We start from the raw sequence: 26,156 nt of genomic DNA on the forward strand, positions 1-26,156 counted from the left end.
AACAAGAAAATCTAGCAACTAAACCTATACCACTATGTAGTGCTCAAACAGAGTTTTTTGATGACTACTGGAAGGTGAAAAATCGGCACATAGGTGAAAGTTATGCCCCTCGAGAAAAAAATTCTCTATTAGGCTATATGGGGGTCAAAGGTTAGTCATATGGTTGACCATACAACTGATGTCAATGAACGACACTCTAGTGGGCCTACGAGCGATGGTAGTAGGTTAGCAGCTTATTAGTGATGCAAGGGCACAAATGCGATGGTGTAATTGAAACTAGTTTCAATTTTGTGGCCAAGGATTGGGGGCTTAACGGCTAATTGGCCTAACACAGCAAACCATGGCTAATAGCCCTGCACCAACCCTACCAATATTGATGGTTGTGTAATATCAACGGAAGGGAACACGAAGCCTGCAAACCCCATACCACCCCTTTTTTTATTTCCAATAGAAAAATAAAATTATTTTTTTATAATTGACTTGCAATCATATGCTCATAGGATTGAAGAGAGGGCATAAAAAAATTTGCTTTTTGTCATAGTGGCTAAAATAGGTTGGACTTTATGTCAATCTTCATTTCTTGGACCTCCTAAATCCAATGGCGAGGTCCATTTTGTCCCAGGGGGTCATCTATGAAACTTTCCCCACAAAACCCTCATGGTGAACACCCAGGAAAAGCCCTTTTTGCAACTCATTTTCAAATCCCAAGTCTACAAAATTTAATCACAAATCTGCACACCCCAAATCTGCAAATGTCAACTTGCACAACATATCTCATACCTTGAAATGTCTAAAATCTCTTTAGCATTATCATGGCTTCAACTTTGTATCAAATCTGCTCATACAAGGGTTATACTAAAACAAGGATCTCTCACACCCCATAACTACAACTTTGATACCACTTGTTAGGAAAATAATACAAGTTGATCAAACCATTTCCTACATAGCCACATGAGAGAAAAGCATCCATAGAAGCTTACACAATAACCATATCCAAAAGCCAAAGAGGGGAAAACCCAACCTCCAAAAGCATCCACACTCAATCTCTTATTCAACAATGTTTTCATTACAATACACTTACAGAGTTCCATGAATACTTCTCAAACATCAAGCTCTTCCACTACATCCTCTATGTGTTCAAGTATGTATCCACACATCCCATGCTAGGCTTCACTTGTGCACTCTTCAAAAGAGAGCTCAATACAAAGATAGCCAAGCCAAACAAGTCAACTAACCAACCAGCCAACCTCAACCACTAAACATGTGTTTTCTTTTATAGAATCAAGCTCACACCAAACAACCAAGGTAAAACCATGTGCTTCAAAATCATGAGCACACAAAACCATTGACCCCAACATTTACTTTTTGGTGCTAAGTTTTCCCAATATTAAATATTTTTCCATGTGCAACCTACAGAAAATATCCAACCAATGTTACATACGACTTCACAAATGGACCCAAATAAAATTTTAATGTGGCTAAACACACCTCCTAAAGATGCACTACAAATGTAAATTTAATTTACATAATAAAATTAATTCTTTTCTTGTGCAAGCTGGACAACACCCTATTTCTAATGATAGTCAGATTGCACGATAAATGAAAACTAAATAATGATCAAGTAATTACTAAGCATGAACTGAATCCTTTCTTCAATTTTTCTTTTAAGTCAAAAGATAGTGATAGCCCCTTTTATGAGGAGAAGAGCTAACCCTAAGACTCTAATCATCTTAGCATAAGAAAGACAAGGAACCCTTAATAAAGATACCTTGGAAGTCGCTTGGACAGGATACCAACCAAAAATTTACCAAGGGATCCTTCCTTCAATGAGAGACCCACACCTCTGTACACTACTAAATCTACCAAACGGTTACTAATTAATAATTATCATAATGTTGTGAAAGGAAATGAAATCAAATTTGAGAGTTACCCTCCACAATCTAGTGTTTTAAGTCCCTGAGGCAAGGCTACAACTTCAACTTGATTGTTTAAACTTTAAATACTTATAATAATAGCCAAGGGGTCAAGAACAACTGCCGATTAGAATCCCTAAAATCTTCGTTAGTTTTCAAACCATGTTAAGCACATTTTGCACTCTAAAAAATTTAGACCTATAAAACCTGGGAATGCATGCTCAAGTGTAATGTCCCCTACTAGATTTAAGCCTATTTTAACCAGAATTAATCCATCTCAACATACTTATGACTTAAGCTACATTGACTAGGAGACAAAACCATCTTAACCAGAATTCAATCAGTGATAACATAATCTTCTTCCTGATATTGAATTGATAATTCAATCAAATTTATAATCTCACATTTATTTGTTCATTCAAATTACTGTTTCTATATATAAATATATATATTCAAGTTCAGATAGTATTACACTCTATGGTTTTACTGTAGAGTAGTTTCTAAAGATACTGTATTAATTATAATTATTATATTAATATCTATTATTGTATCAATATCCATATTTATAACCAACCCTTAATTCTTATTCAGGTTTGAGTATATATATATATATATAAATAAATGAATTAATTATACCAATTATTTATGTATTTGCTAATTGCTTATTCTATAGATTATTAATACTACTACTGCTTTAAAATATTAATTATTAATAATATATTTAATGGTTGGTAAAGACAGACAGATCTGACGTGCGTCAGATCTGGTCTGCCAATATGTATATAAATTGAAATGTAACCCATACGTATTGCAGTCTATAATAATATTACTATTAAATTCTACATATAGACATTGTATCGGGTTTTATATATTAGGCATACGTATCAAGCACATCCCCTATGCATACCCCCAGAACAAAATGTTATTGCCTGTCCTCCTCTTATGAGCACAGACTATATAATTATTTCCCATCTATCTAATCATTGCCCGATCCTCCCCTCCTTTTTTCTAATCTGTTATAATCTTTCTATAGGTATATGCCTTGGTGAATATCTCCTTCCAAATGGTCACAACCTTTCAAATAAGTCATATCTTCTCCTCCCTAGTATTCGCTCCTCTTGGAAACTAATTAAAAGTTATGAACCATTGGTAGCCTTGAGAAAGTATAGTAATGCATCCCTTTGGGGTGTATCATGGTAATCGCACCCTTTATAAGTTTATGGCTTACGATGTTAATTGTATGATTAACTTATTAGCTACTTCTTGTACGGAAATGGATCGTAATAAGCTAATGATCATTTTCAATAAGAATAAGTAGTGTTCATTGTCACATATAAGTATAACTAAACCCCCTTTGTTTATGCGGATCATCCTCAGCTATTTGTTACGATATCATATTTGACCTAATCGAATGCTTTTAAGAAGATATTGATATAAGTATTTCTTAATTCGATATGCTGTTTGTGTATTACTAATTAGTCTAATTACAATCGTTGTTCTAACCATACATTGAATAACTAATCAATTGATTATTTAGTTTGCTGCTTACTTTCATCCCATTGGCAGCGGTTATTGATATTGGTTTGGTTGACTAGATACTTGGTCTTCCTCAACATGAATTACCGTGATTAGCTGTAGTACAAATTGTATCGCTACAGGAATGTAAAGCTGAAATCCTCCAATCTTTATTTGCTATTTAACAATAACTCCAGTGTCAATATAGTAGCTATCTTGTATGTTATTTTGACATATAATGTTTGTTTCAACAGCTCCCTTGAATATGAACACTTTCTTCAGTTTCCTTGATATCCCATGAATACAGTATCTAAATACTTATATACTGATCTCCCTCATCCATGGTGAGCCACTGCCGTGACTAATCAAGTGTGGCATAGTTTCTGCTGTCTTATGTTGTATTGGCTATTGATATTCTTAGTTCTATAAAGATAATACAAGGAGTCTCCTAAGCTAGCTACACAATATCTAACGAAATCTTGTTTTATATTAGAAATTTGAGGGACATCACATCAAGCCAAAAAACCCTATCTCCATATTAGGGATGTTCCCGCCACGTCCCCCTTTTTGCAAATTTTCCAAGAAATGTCCTAGAATCTTGGGGACGACACCCCTTGATGCCAAGGATGTTTGGCTGTCCTGAGGACGACGGGACGTCTTTTGGACGTCCTGGGGACAATCGGACATCCCCGACGTAAGGGGGCCAATTTTTTTTTTTTTTTAAATTAACCTTGTGTGGGTCCCTACCTCCCAACTCGCCCTAAATGGCAATAGGCAAAACATTTTGACTCATTCAATCATTTTTGTGAGAGGAAAAAAGTGGAGCAACAAGAGCGTTTGAATCTTGAAAGAGGTAAGTTTCATCCTTTCTTTTTTTTTCCCAATTTTTCTCAAAGCTTGAAGCATGAATGTCTTTATTTTTGCATTTTTTGCATTTTTTCAATTTAATGTTGCATTCAATCTCAAAAAGAATGAGCAGCAATGAGGGTGATAGTAGTAATGAGAGTGACGTGGAAGTGGGAGGTGGAAATGCAAGTGTTGAGGGTAGTAGTGGACAACAACCAAACTTATTTAAGTGCCCTTCAACAATCATGGAAAAACATGCAAAGGGCCTTTCAACAAGAAAAAAACCTCTTCTTCAATATGTTATAGCTAAGGATCAAAATAAAAAAATTTCACGGGGGAGTATGGTGTGGAATTGTCATGTTTGCTTGACAAATTTTAGAGGTAGCTACACAAGGGTAAGGTCTCATTTCTTGGGTGTTACATGCCATGGAGTTAAAGCTTGTCCATAACTAAGAGAAGAAGAGAGGATAGAGTGTCATAGATTGCACAAAGAGGCAGAAATGGGGAAACAAGGTGTGGCAAAGTCGGCACCTTCTTTTGCAAGTGCACAATCATCTTTGCCTATGTCATCCACTAATGGTAGTAGTCATATTGGCACAAGAGGAAAGAGGAAGGTGAGTGGTGGTGACAAGGGAGGGTCAATTGAAGCTATGTTTAATGTGCAAGCACAAGAAGCTCCTAAGTCTTCCATTGTCAAATTATTTTTTGCTAATGCCATCCCATTTCATGTGGCTTGTTCCCCTTACTTCAAACAAATGTTTAGAGATGTAGCCACTATTGGTCCCTCATTCATACCCCTTGGAGATCATAAGCTACGAACTACACTCCTAGACAAAGAGTATTCCAAGCTTGACTTGCTAATGGAGGATATGAGGCAAACTTGGATGAGGTCAGGTTGCTCTATTGTGATGGATGGGTGGACTGATATCAGACATTGGTCGCTCATCAATATCATTGTCACATCCCCTGTTGGTTCTTATTTTCTCAAGTTGTGGATTGTTCAGGGAAGCATAAAGATGCAGATTTCCAATTTACCATTTTGGGAGATGCCATAGAGGAGGTTGGGGCTGCTAATGTTGTACAGGTGATCACCAATTCAACAAGTGTGTGCAAATCAGCTGGTTTGATGGTGGAGGGTGCTTACAATCACATCTTTTGGACCCCATGTTGTGTTCATACATTGAAAGACATAGGGAAGATAGAATAGGTGAAGCAAGTGGTGGTAGAAGCTAGAAACATTCAAATGTTCATTTGCAACCACCACACCTCACTTGCTCTCTTCAGGTCATTTTCAAAGGAGTTCCTCAAACCTATTGAGACAAGGTATGCCACTTCATTTTTGTTTCAATATATGTAAAACATTGGAAAATTAAAATTTTGAAACTTCAAACGATTGTCTTCCAATTACATTGAGCCTTATATTGCTTTCAATGAATATAGGTATGCCACTTATTTCATCTTGTTGGAGAGGATGCTTGAGGTGCATGAACCTCTATAGTTGATGATGGTAAATTTTGAGTGGACTAGATGGCCTAATTCAAACTCTACTGATGTAAAATCCGTCAAACAAAAGATCCTTGTATACAATTGGTGGTCCACTGTAAAGTAAGACATTGCTGATTTTATTATTAAATTGCTCATTTTATTAAAAATTAAATTTTAGATTGCTGATTTTCATATTAAATTTCTGATTTTAATATTTTAATTTTATTGTCCAATGTTCCAACTTTTGATGTTTCTAAAATGTCAATTAACTTGTCAATTAATTATTTTGAACTTTTTGTTTGCATTTTGCAGATATGTTTCCTCTTTCATCACACTTATTGTAGATGTCATTAGATACACTGATACAGACTCTCCTAGCCTTGGAGAGAAATATGAGACATTTGATAGTATGCTTGGGAAGATAAAGCAAACAATTTTGGCTATAGATCCTACTTTGGGGTTACATGGGCAACATTGTGACGTGTAGGTGGTACACAATGAACACCCTCCTTCATGTGGCAGCCTATGCTCTAAAATCCAAATGGGCACCAAGTGATGGAAGGTTGCCTCCATGTGATGACCAAGAGGTTTTAAATGGGTTCACATGAGCCATTGATAAGATGTTGGACCAGGCTTCAATACTTTGCACACAATTCCTTGACTTTACAAATCTTTGTGGTCCATGGCATAGGAAGAATACACCACATTTGAAGTTGCTTGCCACTCGCCTCCTTGCATAGGTTGCTAGTTCCTCTACTGCAGAGCGGAATTGGTCCACATATGGCTTTATTGTTGACTTGGTGGTTAGCACCTCCTTGGGGACTTGTGACATGGCTTAATCGCCTCCCATGGGTTGGGTTAAATCTGGTGTTTGTATTGGGCGTTGATAGTTCAAGCTTTTGGTGCAACGGCAAACGATTCCGACAATTGGTATCAGAGTCTCGAGTCATGGGTCTGAGTCTCCCTTCAGTAGGTGCTGAAGGCTCAGCCAGTGTTGAGGGGGAGATTGTTGACTTGGTGGTCATCACCTCCTTGGGGACTCGTGACATGGCTTAACCGCCTCCCGTGGATCAGGTTAAATCTGGCATTTGCATCGGGCGTTTATAGTTCAATTTTTTGGTGCAACGGCAAACGATTCCAACATTAATCCACTCCATCAAGAGGAATAGACTTACCTCTGGATGAGTGGAGAAGCTAGTGGCTATGCATGGTGCTTTTCGCCTTCAAGATCGTTGGACTCCAGGGTATCGACAAACCCCAGCTTTACAGTGGGATGTTGATCCGGAAGATGTAGCCCAAGTTGATGAGGAGAAGACACCAAGGGGATTGGTTGGGATTCCATTGGATGAGGTGGGCGTGTACCATGACAATGGCAGTGACTCAGAGGACTCTAATTTTGATGCAGTGTTGGGAGATGCAGATTAGGGGCAGCAGTGTACTTTGTTTTTTTGTATTTTCATATCGTAATTGAAAATGAAACTATATGGCTGCAATTTAGCCTTTGGGTATTTTGTATGTTATTTTTTTAATATCGCATGCATAATGACAATGAATTCTGAACACAAATGTGGTATGTTAAGGTTCTATAATGTATGTTATGTATGCTTTATCAATGTTATCATATGAATATAATGTATATGCATACTTCATCCATGTATTCATATGAACATTTAAAATTTCCCTATATATTTTGAATTATCCATATATGTTATATAGCCGTCCCCTGTGCCATCCCCTAGCCATCCCCAAAATTGGCAAAAGAATCATCGTCCCAGAAACATGTCCCCCCGTCCCCTGCCATCTCTGTCCTGAAAACTCCTGGTAATGTAGATTTAGACCCTAAAACAAAGAGCTTAAAATAAAAAAACTCCAATTAAAACAATAGATTTGAGTATGCTAATCAACAAACACACACTAATGAAAATATGAACAGCAAATACTCACATATCTGAACTCTCCATACATCATCTATTTTGTATTAGAACTGAAAAAGAAATAAATTGCACTAGAATGAAAATTTAGAAAAGAGAGTATGTATGCATCTTCCCTTTAAACAAAAAAGTGTACTATTAATATAAGAGAAACTAAATATATAGGTAGGTGGTTGGTAAAATGGAATTTCAAACCATTTCTCCCACCCAAACAACAGAAAACCCTAATGTGCTTGGTCTCAATGGTGTTGGGACAATAGGTGTGGCAAAGAATGAGGTTACAAGGAAGCAATACAAGGTGAAGGTGTCAGTACAGGACCTCAACTATTGGGGATGGGAGTGCCTATGGCCCTAGTCACACCTACTGTGTAATAATGGGGGCACAAGAGAGGTGTTTACAAAATCAAGCAAAGCAAGGTATCTTTCATTTTGATCCAAACGAAAATCAGTGTCCAAGGAGGTGAATAGTGTAAGGAAAGAACGAAAAAGATACTCCAGTGTCTTATTCCAGCAGATGACATCAGTCCTCTATTGAGCATCAGATTCTTTCCTTGGACCAGGAAGTATTATATAAGAAAGAGAAATATGCAAATCGGGGGTTAGTATGTAGATCTAATGCTTTGTGGCTTAGATTAGCTGATCTTCTAGTGTAGATTACCAAAAATGGGTCAGAAAAGCTAAAAGGAACAAAAGAAATTTATCCATATACCCAAAGTATTTTGGTTTTATTGTGTCAATGTATAGAGGATAGATCATATATATTAGAAAATGGGCCTTGGTTTTGGGATAAGTTTGTGCTCCTGATTAAATCAAAGTTTTCAGAGTTTAACCCTATGACAGAAATTCTCGATAATGCCATTACGGATTCAGCTTCCCTATTTGCCACTTTAGTTTTGGGTGTATGCTTGCTTCCAAGGGATAGGTAATTTGTAATGGAGATTTTTGGTGATTGATCTGAAAACATACGGTTTAATCCACATTACTTCAGCAAGGATTCAAGTGGAACCAGATGTTTCAAAAGGATTGCCAAAGGAAATTTGGTTGAAAGAAGGTGGCAGAATTTGGAAACAAGTTTTGTATTATATTTCATTTAGATGTCAAAGGTGCTTCCAGTTTGAGCATATAGCGATAGAATATACAAAGGAGAACCCCCAAAATGCTAAGCAGGATACTTGGCGGCAAGAGGCACAATTCTCTCATTTATCAATCAAAAGGGCAGCTCTTGTGTCTTCGTCTGAGTCAAAGGAAGCTGTCTATAGCAATAAAGTACATGAGGAGCAGCAGGGTGTTGTCATGTAGGAAAGTCAACAACAGAAGGTAAAACTGCAGCTGCCACCAGCCCCTACATATTCTGAGATTGATCAACAAGAAAAATCTAATGAATTATCATTTCAGAAAGATAAGCAGAAAGCATTTGTTAATCTAGCAGATTTTAAAGGTATGTCTGAGAAATCTTTACTTTTATCAAGCAGCAATCTGTGCTTCGACCCTTACCCACTAAACAGTATACGGGTAGATTTGCAGCATCTAGCTAGACTCCTATGTCATGCAATGAAGAAGAATTGCAGGTGGATACTCATTTTCAAGAATCATTATTAGCTGCGTTTAATCAACCATTGTCAGAATCCTCATAGATAATGAAGCAGATGAGGTATCCTTTGGATGCAAAGAGGTGAAATGTAAAAAGAAATATGTTCAGATTCAGCTGGCTGGACATATGGTGCTTAGATCACAAAGTAAGAAAGGAAAAATGTAGTGCTTACAAGTTGTTTTGTTTGGATGGGATTGTATGGTCTGTTATATTATGTGTTTGCTTGTGTTTGTTGCTAGGATGTGGAGGACATATATAATATTTTAATTAAAAAAAACTATGAGGAACTAGATGAGGTGTCAAGTAAAGCTCCAAGTTAAGCCCAACATTCCCTAGAGTAACACTCAGTTTAAAGAAGCAACTAGTCTAACTAATTAATCAGCCTAGTCTAATAACTAACAACTCCTAATCGAAATAGTTGAGACTAAGCTGCATCCACAAATCACTCAAGTCTCAAATGGTTAACTGGGTGCTAAAATCTCAAAGAAACTCCATACATAGTTGAGCATTATTCTCCTATTTAACTGTGTCTTCTCCATGCTGATCTATTTGCCACACACAGGTATGGATCTGCTGTTGTCCAAGCACCTCAATGTGCAAACTCTAACAAGCTCCACCACAACCGGTTTGGCCTGGGTTACCTTTTGCAGCTCTATCAAAGCTGTGCTTTAAAAATTCTGGCTGGGTGGGGTAAAAATCCATCACACTTTTGGTTTTTTAGGCATATCCAATATAGATGCATTCTCAAGGAGCTTTCAATCAACTTAAGCAGCAAACTTCGTCAACTGTATTTCAGCTCACTGACATCACCTTTAATTTTGCTGAGTTTACTGGTACAGATCGGCATTATAATCCCCTTTTTCTGCTTAGGTTTCTACCTGATTAAAGAGAAAATATACTTGTGATGATGCATTAAAGAGATTATTAAATGATATCTAATGAGGTGTATGGGTTAATGTGGCACAAATCAATTCAGTCTTGCAATACAATCAAGTAAATGCTAGGTTAGCGAGGAGAGAGAAAATGATCTTACTATTTATACTTGAATCTCACAATATTCAAGTTTTGTGCAATGGTGATGTCAATATCAAGTCACATGAGTAATATTATCATAAAGGGGTTTAAGATCATCACTGATGATGTCAGTAACACCTTGGTCTCTCAAGCTATCTTAATAATTTGAAACTCATTAACATGTAATGAATAGTTTAGATAGCAGTTTTACTCCAACTGCAAGAATTTGAAAGTATGCAATTGAATGTACATATGTTCTGACAATAATTAAATAATTCAAACTGTATATATAAATATAAATATATATAATATAAGTCAAGATCTGAGAAAAATGATCAAACCATGCAGTTGCTCCTACAGTACAGGAGCCATAGATCCTCTCCTTCCTCTCATCAGTCTTCACATAGGGTTGAGATCTTACATGGTCATCTTACATAACAAGAAGTGAAGGTTTTTCTGGTGTTCAAGAATCATCCTCTCCTCCTAGGCAATGGAATACAAGATGGGAACCAAGAGGTTTTAATGAAGATCTAATTATAAAATGATGGAGAGCCTACATGGCCATATTAGAATAATACTTTATTATTTATTTAATGCTCAATTATGTAGTATTATGTAAATATTTCTAATAAGATCTTTCTGATCTTATTCGCAGTTTCTTTTTAGAAACTTGCTTTTATGTACTTTGTGTAATTCTTTATATTGAGCGTATTTGCTCATTTGTTAATACAACATTAATTTTTTACCAATTATGTTTCCATAATATGGTATCAGAGCACTAGTTATTTTCGAAATAATTTTTCAATTAAAAAATCGTCACGAATTTTTTAACAGTTTTTTGAAAAATTTCTTTGTTTATTCGAAATTGCTACTGGTTCGTGTGGATTGGTCGAGGGTTTTTTCGCATCCTTCTTTGACGCATTCGTGTTGTAAATCCCGATCATTCTCCGACATCAGTTTCTGTCTTCGCACGAACTGCATTTTGCATCATTATCCGCATCGCGACGTGTTTGTGCCTGTGTGTTCGCGTCATTCTTTCTGTTCATGAACAGTGACGTGATTTTGCCCTTCGACGCGGAAATTTTTGTGTTATTTTCTAGCATTTTCGACGGCTTGCTTTGTCTCTGCACGCGACGCGATTTAAAATCGCGTTTTGTCTTCTGCAGTCTATATCCGCGATTTTGTTTTTTGGCAGATCGTTTTGGCGGCAGCTACTAGGGTTTTTGGCTTCTGCACAATTTTTTGGCTATTTTCTGCCCTCTCCCACGACGAAATCATTTGTCCTCTGGCGCCTAAGGTTTCTGCATTTTTTGGCTAAGGTTTTTTACCCTTCAGATCAAGTTGAAATTTTTTTCTGATTGCAGATTCTTTCTGGGTTTTTTGAGAGCTCAACTGGGTTGTTTTCATAATTTTGTAGGTGCATCGTTTTTTCGTGCCTCAAATTTCGTGCCAACGGATTTCAATTCTGATTTCAGATTCTTTCTGGGTTTTTTGCAAGGATTTCTGGGTTGTCTTCAGATTTTTTGGGTCAGCCAGAAAATTTTCTTGAAATCCGTGTCAATTGTACTTCATCTGTTTTTTGAAGTTTGTACCTATATCTGCCTCTGTTTTTTGCATTAGGATTTGTGCTTTGTATTCTGTGCTATCGCCTCTTCTTTGATTTTCGTTTTTCGTGCATTGGGAAACGTGCAAGATGGCATCATTGACTAGCTTGATGTTGGAAAGCAGTCAGCGATTTAACGGCAAAAATTATAACACCTGGAAGCAGCGCATGCTGACAATCTTCGAATATCGCCGCCTAGATGATCTTGTCTTAGGAAAAGAATCTCGTCCTTCTGCAGCCGGAGCCGATTAAGATAAATTTGATGACCGCAATAGGGAAATTGTCATGCTTCTCAAGCTCTCTGTCATAGATGACCAGCTACCTCAGATTCCTTCTGGCCAGTCAGCCTCAAAAATTTAGAAGCATGTGAAGGAGTTGCATGAGATATCCGACACAAGCCGAGCATTCTTCTTGAAGAACCAATTGTTCTCCATCATGATGGATGAATGCATGTCCTTACAGGAGCATCTCACGAAGATTAAGGACACTTGAGATCAGATCGACGCTATTGGTTGGAAAATGGAGGAAGAGGATATGGTAGTCATAACCCTCAAAAGTCTACCAAAATCCTACGAGCACTTCATAGAGACTCTCAACATTACGTCTACGAATGTTGATCTGAAATTTCCAAAGTTATGCTCCAAACTTTTGCAGTAGGATTGCTAGAAACAACAGTTTGGTAGTGATGCCACTTCATCCTCCTCTGAGCAAGCCTTTGCAGCCAAATCCTTTCACAAGGATAAAGGCAAATCTCAATTCTCTTAGTTCTCTCAGCAGAAGGGCTCTAGTGAATCACAGGAAGGCTCGAAAAAGAAGAAGGTTCGATGCAATTATTGTCACAAATATGGCCATCTAATAAAGGATTGTCGAAATCGGATAGCTTCCGAACAACGGAAGCAAGGGGGGTCTCAGCCTAAAGCCAATGTCGCTGAGCACACAGAGCAGAAAGAATCTACCTTTTATGCCTTCATGGCTAAAAGACCTGCAGACCATGTGAAATCTTTTGCTTGGTATATTGATTCTAGTGCTTCTCAGCATTTCACTCACAGGCGTGATTGGTTTACAGAATTCACTCCCTATACTGATTCAGTTATTTTTGGAGGAGGTGAGGAGTACACAGTTGTCGGCAAGGGGCGACGTTCAGATACAATCTGGTGGGAGGAATCTCATATTCCTCAATGTGTACTACGTTCCTGGCATGGAACTGAACCTTCTCTCTGTGAGTCAGATTATGTGGCATTCTCCTCAGCTTGATGTCATCTTCAGTGCACATAAGTGTTCTATTGTTGATCATGCGACACGCACTACAATTGTTGTTGGTATTGAGGATCATGGTCTTTATAGACTTGTGGATACAAATGATTCTCTTGAGCATGCCTTCGCAGCAAAATCCTCCTCTATCTCCCGTCTATGGCATCAGCGATATGGCCACCTGAACATTCATTATCTTGCTTAGCTTGTTCGGGAAGATTTAGCACATGGCCTACCTGAAATTCAAACTCAGAATCAATGAGTTTGTGAAGCTTGTCAGGCTAGGAAGCAGCACAGGACACCGTACAAGGATGGTGACTCATGGCGAGCCTCTAAGGTACTACAGTTGGTCCATGTTGATGTATGTGATCCAATGAATACTACTTCTGTTACTGGGTGCAGGTATTTCTTACTTTTTGTTGATGATTACAGTCGTAAGATGTGGGTGTACTTTCTTAGACAGAAATCAGATGTGTTTCCTATATTTCAGAAATTTAGGGCCTTGGTAGAAAAAGAGTCTGGTTGTTCTATTATTACTCTTAGGTTTGATAATGGGGGGGAGTTTTGTTCTACTGCTTTCTCCACTTTCTGTGATACACATGGCATAAAACATTAGTTAACCACACCATACACCCCTCAGCAGAACAGAGTTGTAGAACGTCGTAACTGCACCATTACAGAAATAGCTAGGTCTATGCTGGAACACAGAAATGTTCCTAAGAAGTATTGGGCAGAAGTAGTGTTTACTGCAGTCTATCTCCTTAATAGGTCTCCCACTCATGTTGTTAAAGGGAAGACTCCTGAGGAAGCCTGGACTAGTCGCAAACCCAAGATCAGTCATTTAAAAGTTTTTGGCTCTCTTGCATATGTTTGGATTCTAGATGCCAAGCGATCTAAGTTGGATTCCAAGAGTCAAAAGCTCATGTTTACAGGATACAGTGACAACCATAAGGCCTACCCGCTGATTGATGTAGACACTGATCGTCTCATCTTCAATCGCGATGTTGTCTTTGATGAAGATCGAGGACCATTTCAGCTTTTCTCATCTGAGCAGAATTCTGAGGATCCGCCTTTGAAGGCTTTTGATTTCGGTATTCGTCTTCCATTTGGTTCACCTGATAGGAGGGATGATGCAAAATCTGAATTTGGTGATGCACTACCTGACTTTCCTCCAGATGATGCTAATCTTCCACCTATTGCCGATCATCTTCCTCCTCCAGTTCCAGTTATTCCTCCTCCATCTGATGTTGGCACATCTACTCTTCGGCCTAAGTGGTGGGCTAAGACCATTAGTGATCTTTGTCCTGATGAGCTCATTGAGGGTAGATCTTCCAGAAATAAGGGCAAGCAGCAAAATACAGTTAACTTTGCTCTCATGGCCAACATTCACAGCATTTATGAGCCTCAAACTTACACCGAAGCAAAAGGGATTCCAAAGTGGGAGCAGGCAATAGATGCAGAATACCAAAGCCTTCTGAAGAACAACACCTGGGTTCTCTTTGATCTTCCTCCAGGGAAGAAACCCATTAGCTGCAAATGGATCTATAAGGTCAAGTATCATGCAGATGGTACATTAGATAAATACAAGGCCAAATTAGTTGCTCGAGGATTCACACAGCGGGAGGGCATTGATTATGAGGAGACATTTGCTCCTACTGCCAAGATGAGTACCATTCATCTTCTTCTTGCTATTGCAGCTCAGTTTGGATGGAAAGTCCATCAGATGGATGTTAAGAGCGCCTTCCTCAACGGTGAGTTGTGGGAAGAAGTCTACATGACGCAGCCTCCTGGTTTCAAGATTGTTGGCAAAGAACATCAAGTATGTAGACTCGTTAAAGCACTCTATGGACTTCAATAGGCACGTCAAGCGTGGTATATTAAGATTGATCAGTACTTGGTTGCTCATGGTTTTCACCGTTGCCCTTCTGATAGTAATCTATATATCAAACACTCTGGTGATGATATTCTCTTTCTTGTTGTCTATGTGGATGACTTAATCATTACTAGTAGTTCAGCACATTTGATTGCAGAAATCAAACAAGATCTGTGCCAGGATTTTGATATGACAGATTTGGGGCTTCTCCATTATTGTTTGGGTGTTGAGGTTTGGCAGAGTGATGGTAGCATTTTTATTTCTCAGTCTAAGTATGCCAGGAACTTGCTTGACAGGTTTCGAATGCAGGATTGCAAACCTGCTTCCACATCTATGGAGACTAGCTTGAAGTTGTCAGCCAAGTCTGATTCTCCTCCTATAGATGAACCACAATTCAAGCAACTAGTGGGTAGTCTCATCTATCTTACTACTACTAGACCTGATCTCAGTTTTGCCGTGAGCTACATTTCACGCTTCATGACAACCCCCAAGGCTGATCATTGGGTAGCAACAAAGCGTGTGTTGCGTTATGTGAAAGGCACCTCTAATTATGGACTTCTCTACACTAGGAGTTATGATCCTAGACTCAGTGGGTTCATAGATTCAGATTGGGCAAGTTCGGTTGATGACAGGAAGTCAACCTCTGGATATGTGTTCAGTTTGGGATCTGGTGCAGTCACTTGGACTAGTAAGAAGCAGCAGGCAGTGGCTCTCTCCTCAACAAAAGCAGAATATCAGGGAGCAGTTAAGGCAGCTTGTGAGGCAGTTTGGCTTCATCGGATGCTTGCGGATATGCAAATATCTCAAGCAGGTTCGACTCCCTTGTTCTCTGACAATCAGGGAATTCTCAAACTTGCCAAGAATCCAGTCTTCCATGAACGAACCAAACATGTAGAGCTTCATTGTCATTACATTCAACAGTTGGTTGAAGACAGATCCATTCAGTTGCTGTGTGTTCCTACAGCAGAGCAGGCCAGCAGATATTCTCACCAAGCCCCTCAATCCAGATAAGTTTGTAAAATTCAGGGGGTCTATTGGTGTAGTTGATAGATTGAGCATTAAGGGAGGGTATTAGAATAATACTTTATTATTTATTGAATGCTCAATTATGTAATATTATGTAAATATTTCTAATAAGATCTTATTCGCAGTTTCTTTTTAGAAACTCGCTTTTATGTACTTTGTATAATTCTTTATATTGAGAGTATTTGCTCATTTGTTAATACAATATTAATTTTTTACCAATTACGTTTCCGTAATAGGCCAATGACGAAGATTTCAAGCTAAATTATTATGACTTTTGTGAACATTGTGTGATGAGAAGAACACTGAAAATGCTCCAACAAGGAAGGAACAATCATCCAAGAACAGAAAATTGACTTAGGATGCCAAAGGTAGAGGTGATGCAAGGTTTCCCTTTCTTTTTCAGGTGATGCAAGGAATGAATGTGTGGAGTCAAGTTTCAAGTCATACAAGGAAGTGGACGGAGAGGGACTCAAGAATGTGAGACAAGAGCAACACTTCAAGATGATACACATTACAGCATTACAGCCACAGGAAATCCTCCTCATACCTAGAAAGCAAGATACCAAGACATGATGGACAAGCTGAAGAGATAGCAAAAGAAGAAGGCGGAAGAGTGCACAATGAAGCCCAAGGGCAAGGAAATTGCAAGGAAGATAGTTTCAGAAGAGTTAATCAAAGTTAGAAACTCATCCGATGGCGAATGAGGAATGCAACTACAACAAGAGGTCAAGATCTAAAGCCTCCAAAAGGAGAAGAATGATAAAAATGATGCAATTTGGGAATATGAACCATCACAATCAGTCAAAAGCTTGATGATGTTGAGTATCAAGAAATATTGCTAGAGATGCAAAGATTTTTTTGTGATAAAGGATGAAAGATGGCAAGTTGTGTAGAAGCTGAGCGAGCGCCTAATCATCCTCCAACAACCAAATAACAACAAGTCAGCATGTCTAGATTCATTGAACCTGACTCATCAACAAGTTGGCATGTGGAAGGCAACATCAACTCAATTTTCTCATTGGTCCTTTCCCTAAAAGGACAATACATTCAAAGCTTGTAATTTTCTCATTGGAGGATATTAAATGTAAGGAAGTGTTTGTTGTAACTACCTTACTTTAGGGTTTCATTGAATTATCCTAGCCATTGATTTAGAATCAATTTGGGCCCTTCATTTGTAATTGAGAAGTCTATAAAAGGCTTGGCCTTTTTATTTGTAAAGGTTAATAGTTGATAGCATGAGGAAGCAAGTAGAAGTAGTAGTAGGAAGAGATCAAAAATTGTTGCCAGGACCATGTTGGAATAAATACATAATTTTCATTGAAGATAAGGTGGATCTTTGTGTTGTTTCAACATTTTGCATAGTTTCTACTTCTCAAGTTTAAGTTGAAGTTCATTGCTTTTGATGGAGAAATGTGGAGATATGTGATGAATTCCTTTGGTTCATAGCATTTGTAGTTTGTTGATTGCAAATTGCAGTGTATGGTTAGTCTGAACCTTGTTTTGGCAATAGTTCGATTGTAAATGTTCATTTGGATTGCGCCAACATTGGGTATTTGGAGGGGTATTTGCAATATGAAAATCTTTCACTAGAAGATTGCACTCTTTCTATGGTGTTGTGAGCTATCTCTGGTTAAGTAGAAAGTAGTTCCATAAGGAATTCATCTATCAAAGCACTATCTATTATCTTCATTGTTCACAGCTTTAGATTAGATTCTCTAACCTTATCCCTTTTTTTCTTTTATTTGAAGTTCAAGTTTAGTATTGCAGTTCCAATGAAAAGCATAAGTCCCTTTGTGTAAACAGAAATATCACATCATTCACTAAGTCTATCCATTGCAAAGTCATATTGTAAACCTTGGGGTTGCCTTAATTGATCACATTGTTTAGCGTTTGAGGTTTCCTTGTTCAAGAGAGGATAGAATACTTGGTATTTTATTCTATGTTGACAAGTGTCACAAAACAAGCATCAACAGGGGGTAATCTTGTGGTGGTTGTTATGCTTCCTTTCTTGTTGTGTGTTCTTGCAAATGGGGATATCTCAAATTGAACTCCTAAATCCATATAATTATGCTTCAAAGAGAAAATTAGTATGGAATTATCTCATGGGAAAGGGTCATCTCTCTTTTGGGGAGGAGTTTGTCCCATTAGGTTTTCTTCTTTCCTCTATTTGTGAGGGATTGCATTTGTACATAGGGATCTATAAATGGCCTCATAGTCGAGACCCATCTTTGCATCATTTGCATTTTTGTACTTCTCCTTGAGTTGCACTTAAGGGGGGTGTTGGTGTGAATAAGGTGTTTTACCTAACTGGTTCACCTAGTAGGTCCTTTTCACATGTTAAATTTACCTAGGTCCTAGGAATCTTTCTAGAAGTCTTAGTTGTCATAAGATCTTATCTTATCTTATCTCATCTCATCTCATTGACTTCTTGTGTCTTAGATCATCTAATGTTTGTTGTCTCAAACCATAGGATTAAGACACTTAACATGATCTTGTCTAATCCTATCTCTCAACCTTGCCTATATAAGCAAGGTCTCATATGTACATTGTGTTGCATATTGATTGCATTTGACCTAATTTTATTTGCAGCCGTTATTGCAAATTCATGCTCTTTCTTTTTTCTCTTGTAGAATAAAGTTTTGGCTGCAGGCCTAGGTCCTTGAGTGACTCTAACCATAGATGCAAGAATCGCAAGTACATGCCAAAAACTCGCAGAGTTTTGGGGAAAAACTTATATTTAAGTATAAGAAACTTATATTTTGAGTTATATTTCATGAAAATATTGGCAGGATGTTTGAGAGTGGTTTCAGATCTCTAGGAGTTATAAGGCAAATTCTACGTTTTAGAAGATCTTATAAATTTTCAGACTTAGTCGAATTTCAATAATTAGTAGGATCCTATCAACATTCTCTCACTCTCTCTATCTCACTCACTTCTGCTCTAAATTCTAGACCTATCTATCTCCCTATCACTCTTCCTCTATCCCCTTTGTCTACCGCTCTCTATCTCACTCTCTCCTTTCTCCCCCAAGTTCTAGACCTACCTCTCTACCTCTCTCTCTCACCCTCAGACCTCATGAGGGGTGCTACCCTCAACCTCGTTTTGGCGAGGTGGAGCCACAATGGACTCCTAGGACTAGACCCTCTAGTTCTACCTCTCCCCTAGTTTTCACTAGAGACGGGAAGAGGAAGATGTAAAATGTTTTGATGTAGTATTTACTTTTAGTTTTACAAAAACAATTTGCTATTTTCCTTTTGTTTCAGACTATCAGCCATCAACATTCCACATGAGGATGCCATTTTGTACCCAATTTGCATTTAAATCAATCAAATATAAGTAGATTTATCTTGTTTCTTTTGTGTACTCATTTATTGACTCATTGGATACATCTCCTTATTGAATTTTGCAAAAAAAAATGTGTTTCTAATGAATTTAAGCAATTTTTTAAGTTGTCGAGTTTTTTGTTAAGTTTTTGCCAAGTTTTCATTGAATTTTTGCCGAGTCGCATTTCAGGCCTTGCCGAGTTCAATTTTTTCAACTTTGACTACAGTACTGATGTGATATCAGGCATACAATTGCTGCAATGACTAGGTGAAATTTGCATAAGTTTCAAAGAGATGTACATGAAATTCATAGAAGATGGAAAAGAACATAACAATTTACTCTGGCATAGATCATAACAGTTTAGAAAAGTTTCTCAACTGATATGATTAAACTAGTAAATTCAAGGAGAGAAATTTTAACAGTTTAACCTTGTTTCTGAAGTTTCTCAACTGATATGATTAACTAGTAAATTCAAGGAGAGAAATTTTAACAGTTTAACCTAGTTTCTGGCAAATTTATTCCTTCAGATAGATCATATCAGTTTAAAGTACTTCTTAACACATCATAAGCTTAATGAATGACAATCTAAATGGTCGAGAAAATTACAGGCATACGACTTTGCAATTCGGTATTGCAAGGGAGACCAAATGTGGTAGCTGTTGCCTTATCTAGACTTCCTGGACTCAAGTCCATTTCAGCAACCATCCCAAAGTGGCAATCACAGATTGAGAAAGGATATGCTAAGGATGATGATTTGGCTGCTCTATTGGGGGACCCAGATGCAGCTACAACTAAGGAAAATAAGTATTCCTTCCAAAATGCACTCCTTTATCACCAAGGAACAGTGGTTTTGAGTCCAAAGTCAAAATTCAAAATGAAATTAAGGTTGAAAATCACTCTTCTCCATCAGCTGGTCATATCGGATTCCTTCTGCAATGGATTGATTTATAACCAAGGAACAGTGGTTTTGATTCCAAAGTCAAAATATAAGATGAAATTTAGGTTGAACTCTTCTCTATCAGCTGGTCATGTTGGAGTTTTTAAAACATATGCAAAAATTAGAAAATCCTACAAATGGAAAGGTCTTAAGAATGCTGCACAAAATTTTGTGTCAGATTGTCCACAGTGCCAATGAAATAAGTTTGGAACTTGTTAAAACTGGGAATCCCTTAGCATGGATGTCATTACAAGTCTTCCCAAGGTCAATGGTAAGAATTGCAACTTGTGGTTGTTGACCGGTTGCTGGAATATGCTCACATATACCCATTGATAGCAATTATAAAGCACATCAACTTGCTATGGTTTTCATGGAAAATATTTGCAAGTTGCATGGGCTACCTAAGACAAGTTGTGAGTGACAGGCATCCAAATTTCACAAGCAATTTCTGGAGAGGACAGTTCGAGTTGACTGTATAAATCTACCCTTTAGTAGCATCTACCATCCTCAAACAAATGGGCAAATAATTAGCAAGACTTTGGAGGGATATCTGTGAAATTATGTGACTGATTTACAGGTTGCATGGCTTCAGTGACTACAGTTGGCTCAAGATTGATATAACACAACTCAACATGCATCATTTGGTATGACCCTGTTCCAAGATTTGTACAGGTATTGTACACCCTCATTGATGAATTAAGGTATCCAAGATACTAAGGTACCTGTAATACGGAATTTCATTGAGAGACCCCGCTACTTGCTTTGATGTTCCTGGCTTTTTTGCTGAATCAGCCGCTGGTTAAACTAAGGCTGGAACTAATTATGGAAATGGCTGGGATGCAGGTAATGCCCTTGCCTTTCTCTTTTCCACTCCTACTGATGGCTTTGGAACCGGAACTCCAACTAGCTATATAGGAACCAAAGATGGATATTTAACTCGAAGTGATGCTGGCTATCAAGCTGCTCACGCTGATGGTTCCGGACTGTTCGAACTGTATAGCTTGGGTCCAGCAGAGTCGACAAATTCTGCAAGCTCTCAAAAATACCCAAAAACTGATTGAAGACACCAGCCAACCAGGAGTGCTCAGAAAGGGCATTTGCAGTTGGAGATTATGTGTTCCTCAGATTACAAACTTATAAACAAATTGCTCTTAAGGTGCTATGGACCATTGAAGATTCTTCAACATGTTGGGCAAGGTACTTATACCTTGGAATCACTCACGAGTGCCAAGATACAGAATACCTTCCATTAATCTAGTTTAAAAGTAGCAATTGATCAAAATTTGAGAACTTCAACCATATTGCTTCCCCTTGATGCAGAACGAAAATTGATGTTGTTTCCAGAATGCATCCTGGCCACTGAAGAACATAAATTGAGGAACAGTATTCTAATAGAATATCTTGTGCAATGGATGGATCTACCTATAATAGAGGCTCCATGGAAGGGACCTGATATACTTCAACATCCTTCCCTGTTTTCTTGATCGGGGACCAAACAACTGAGGAAGGATGGCCTTGTAATAAGCCCATGTGCATTAAGGGAATAAAAAAGTAAAATTAATTAATAAATTTATTGGGATTCTATCCTAGCATAGAAATAGATAATTTCAGAAAAAAAATTGATCAGCGGGGAAATAACTCTATTTCAGACAAGAAGCTTTAGTGGAAGAGAAATTTTAAGATTCTAATTGGAAACTTAGTTAAAGTAGCAAATAGTTAAAATGTGGTTATATTTTCAGCTATTCTAATCAACTAAAGTGGTGTCCCTGTAGCTCAAAACATTCTATAACATGTTGCCTCAATAAACACTTGAGGGTAGGACAAAATCTACTAGAAAATCCATCTCAATTATCTAAAAGAAATAGCATGCATGTATATCTGATCAAACCTGTGGCGTTATAATCACTTAAAACTAAGCATCAGTTAGAAGTCCTCAAATTACATTATCTATAATATTTTAAATATTTTGAATAGGAAATTTCTCTCAATCGTAGAATAAAGAGATAAAATTGACTTACCTTCATAAGGAGATTGAGAGGGTCCAAGAATCATCACATTGAAGTACCGCAAATTGTCTTCGGAAGGAGATGCACTGATACCAGGAGCTGAAATCGTGAAATTGTTATTATCATTTAAGAATAAAAAATAAGGGTGTTAAAAGGAAAACAACATAACAGTGCATTGTCTTTTTTTCCTTTTAAAGATAATAATCACTTGTAATAAGTATTGTTTTCAGATTAAACATTGTTCTCAGACTTAATTCTAGTCACTTGTAATAAGCCTTCTCTTGGTGAAATTTATCATAACAAAATTTGATTCATTTCCCAAAACAATAACCAATTTACATTCAGTAAAATTTAGTGCCATATAGGTTTTTTGTTATACTGTTGCCAGGTTATTTGCCTAGCATACAATCAAGAAAATTTAGCTTAATATACATAGACTTTGAACTTTAAAGGAGGTGAGATTTTTATAAATGAAATAGCAGGTTAAGTGAAGTGGCCTTTATTGTGAGTGAAACTCTAGAATTAAGCACACTTGAACCAGAATAAAATTCGAATGAGAGACCTCCCCATGCAAGTATTAGCCATTCTTACCGGTACTAAGTATATTAAAACAAGCGACTACAATAATTCAATCCAAAGCAAACGTGAATTATTGAGGACCCACAAAACATATATTGTAAAGGTAAAGATTTATTATAAAATTTAAGGAAAAGCATACCCGGTTCACTGATTAATCGCTGAGTTTCCTGCAAATGTATAATGCAAGTCCACATTTATTAAAACCATCCGGAAGAAAAAAATGAGTCAAAGTAAACTTTACTGTCAAAGGGCAGACTAAATGGCGGAAATCCTAACAAAATGAATGTAAGATCAACAAAACCTGAAATTCCTAGAAGCAAATTCTTTTCTTTTGAAGAGAAAATGATTGAAATTGCTAACCTTGATAATTCTTCGAGGCAGATTTGCATTGGCCATTGCAGCTGCACAGAGAGACCTATGATGATGTTGATGATAATTCCCTCTTGATTCTGCTTCTGCCTATGTTTAAAATGATTCACAGATACACAACTACTATAATTCTGGACATTCAAAAAGACGTGTGTTTCCAATTCAAAAGTGGTAATGGGTATTTTGGACTATTGGCGTTCCTCTAACGCTATTACCGCGGCTGGCTGTCCATGAGCATCTCTGCCCTTTTTTATTTTATTATTTTAATTCCTCTTTTTCAGTTTCTTCTTCTTTTCGAAAATGTATCAAATTTTGCGCTCGTGTGAAGACAGCTCGGTTTCAACTATTTTTTCTTGTGGAGGAGGCTTTGGATGGCTTAAGGTATTTGCAAAGGGATAAAACTGCCTACTTTTTCACTTTCATTTTCCATTCTTTATTTTTTTTTAACGATGTTATACCATTCACAAAGAATTTTCTAGCTATGAGATATGGGAGCACAAATTTTTTGATTAAAATCTTTTCAATTGAGAATCAAGAATTGAGGGCATCCCTTATGTGTAGGACATGATTTGATACTCATTCCTTATGATGCCAAGATATTGCACTCATCAAAACTTGATTTTTGGTGGGCTCATTCATAACCATTCAACTCCACTAGCAGATCAAGGACCCATTGATTTATACTTTTATATATAAATTATTGCAATGAGTCAACAATTGATTTGGGGGAATTTAGTTTCAAATATTTTAATTAATTAGTCATTCTCAATTTTAAATGGTTTGGATTGAACTTTTCTTTATTTTTAAATTGTTACTCATTAACTTGTGTACTAAAACATTTCAGATTTAGTATCTTAGATCTTTGAGAATTGTCTTAGGTGATTGATTAGTGAATAGTTGGAGCTCTCATTTAATCATCAAAGCATTTCATCTACAACACTTTGTGTAGTATCATAGAACTTGTACCAACATCAAATCAACAAAATACTACATGAAAATAACATCTAGACACTTGCATATTGGTTTAGTGTGGCTTTTCTTATCAATTCAATGAGAAAGGGGGTTGACCCATTCACAATAAAGTTCTAAGTCTTTCATCTAAATATGATAGTTGCCCTAAGGTTCTTTTAAACACCACCCATCTTAGATATGCCTACACTTGCAAACACAAAAATACCATAGAGGAGAGTAGAAGAGGATTGATTTGCACTACGACAAAGTGTTGTACAACCTATCTATAGACATGTTGGCCACATATTAAACTTGCCAATTTTTGAACTTTTCACATCATAATCCCTATGTTGAGTTACTCCTAATCATAAATGCTCCAAGCATTTCAAGTATCAGGGCCTTCATCCAATTGTGGTTATCAAGTAACGTCCTCTGTCATGAATTATCTATATTGTATGCTCTTTGTGCAAATCATCGTAACTATTCCTATCAATCTTCAGTCGATTTATTTAAGTTAATTGCATCAAGTTTGTAATATGTAAACCAATTTGAAGAAGAAGCACTCACCATTCCAGTTTGAACCACAAGAGTAGTCATGTAAACTGACAGGTTTTACGAAAATAATTAAATATGTGATAGTAGAAAGAAAAATGGTTTATAAGAATGTTCTTGAGATTATTAGACACACTGCAAATTTTCAACCAAAACTCCACACTATTTGAAAGATAATAATATTTCAAAGTTTCTGATAGTCATTCGGCAAAAATAATCAAATAAGAAATTTAATTAACGTTGATGTAAAACAGTTTAAAAGAAATGATTACAAGTTTTTGAGGAAGAATACTAATCCTTTTGTGAAGTTTTCATGAAGTTAAATTGTGAAGTACTTTCAAATTGTTGATGACAAGGAAAAATTAGAAGGCACAACTCCCAAGTTACAAATCGAGGTTACGGTTTTTGATAAGTTATAAATTGTGAAGGGCTATCTAAATGGTAATGAAAGAATTTTTGCTAACCGATAACACTCATAAAAGGCACACGTTTTAAAGTTATAAATTTTTTTTAAAATTCCAAACACTTACGAAAGAAATTGAATGTGTGGTATTTGTTTTAAAAACATAAATCATAACTATTAACAATCCAGGAGTTTGAAGTGCATTCCAAATGCTCATGAATTGCTACTTTTATAAATCATAAGTTTCGTATTTTTCAAAGATTGTGAATAGTGATTAAAGTGCCGACAGGGGAATGGTAGAAGCATATAACTGTTTATCCTAATCATAAGTAAGGAATTTTAAAAGTTTGTGCATTCAGCTTGGAATGCCAGTAAGGAATTTTAAGTGCAGGTTATGGTTTGCCAAAAGTGCAAGTTTGAAATAGTTAATAGTTGTGAATGGCACTCAAAATGCCAGTGAAGGAGTTTGGAAATGGGTAACTGTTTTTAGAAACCATAAATCTTAACTTCAATGGTTGTGAATTTGTATGGAAAGCACTTCTAGAGCCAACAAAGGAAGACAGTTACAACTGTTTAAGAAAATTTTCCAAACTTTCAAGCATATGTATTTAGCAGGTGTAAGGTTAAACTCCACAAGCTTTGAGTATCGTCTTGAACTAAGGTAAATGGGAGCTTTGGAACCGACTATTACTGAGCTAATTTATCTATTTATAGTAATATGGGGAAAGTATAATCTCATCTTCACTTATACTGTCCTCATGTTAAGGCCATGCTTCATTGTCGTCTGATACTCAAATCTCAATGTCAGAGTTCTCTCTTTTCCATAGGGCAGACAGCTTCGTATGATATTATATTGACCTGAAATGATATTTTGGATCACAAAATCAATGAGGGTGAGTTTAGCTTCTACAAACAAGATCTTTTACTGGTTTGGGTCACTTAGGTTTCATCAACTTCTAAATGACAATGGCTACTTCAATTCACACA

At 37.0% G+C, this 26,156-nt stretch overlaps 1 protein-coding gene across 3 annotated transcripts in view; it reads right to left on the reverse strand.

The window, feature by feature from the left end:
• LOC131028172 (ubiquitin-conjugating enzyme E2 36) overlaps positions 1–23,610 on the reverse strand; it is a 75,727-nt gene extending 52,117 nt beyond the window's left edge. For 2 of the 3 annotated variants that reach the window (XM_057958407.2, XM_057958405.2), the window contains exons 1-3: positions 23,255–23,610; positions 23,034–23,061; positions 22,328–22,414 (exon numbers count right to left, since the gene is read on the reverse strand). In XM_057958407.2, the coding sequence (XP_057814390.1) occupies positions 22,328–22,414; positions 23,034–23,061; positions 23,255–23,290 (151 nt within the window). In that variant the 5' untranslated portion in view covers positions 23,291–23,610. The remainder of the gene's footprint in view (positions 1–22,327; positions 22,415–23,033; positions 23,062–23,254) is intronic. The other variant, XM_057958404.2, reaches the window with a different exon arrangement.
• Positions 23,611–26,156: the final 2,546 nt, after the last annotated feature.

The sequence above is a fragment of the Cryptomeria japonica genome, chromosome 5 (genome assembly GCF_030272615.1).
Source record: "Cryptomeria japonica chromosome 5, Sugi_1.0, whole genome shotgun sequence".
Classification (NCBI taxonomy): Eukaryota; Viridiplantae; Streptophyta; class Pinopsida; order Cupressales; family Cupressaceae; genus Cryptomeria; species Cryptomeria japonica.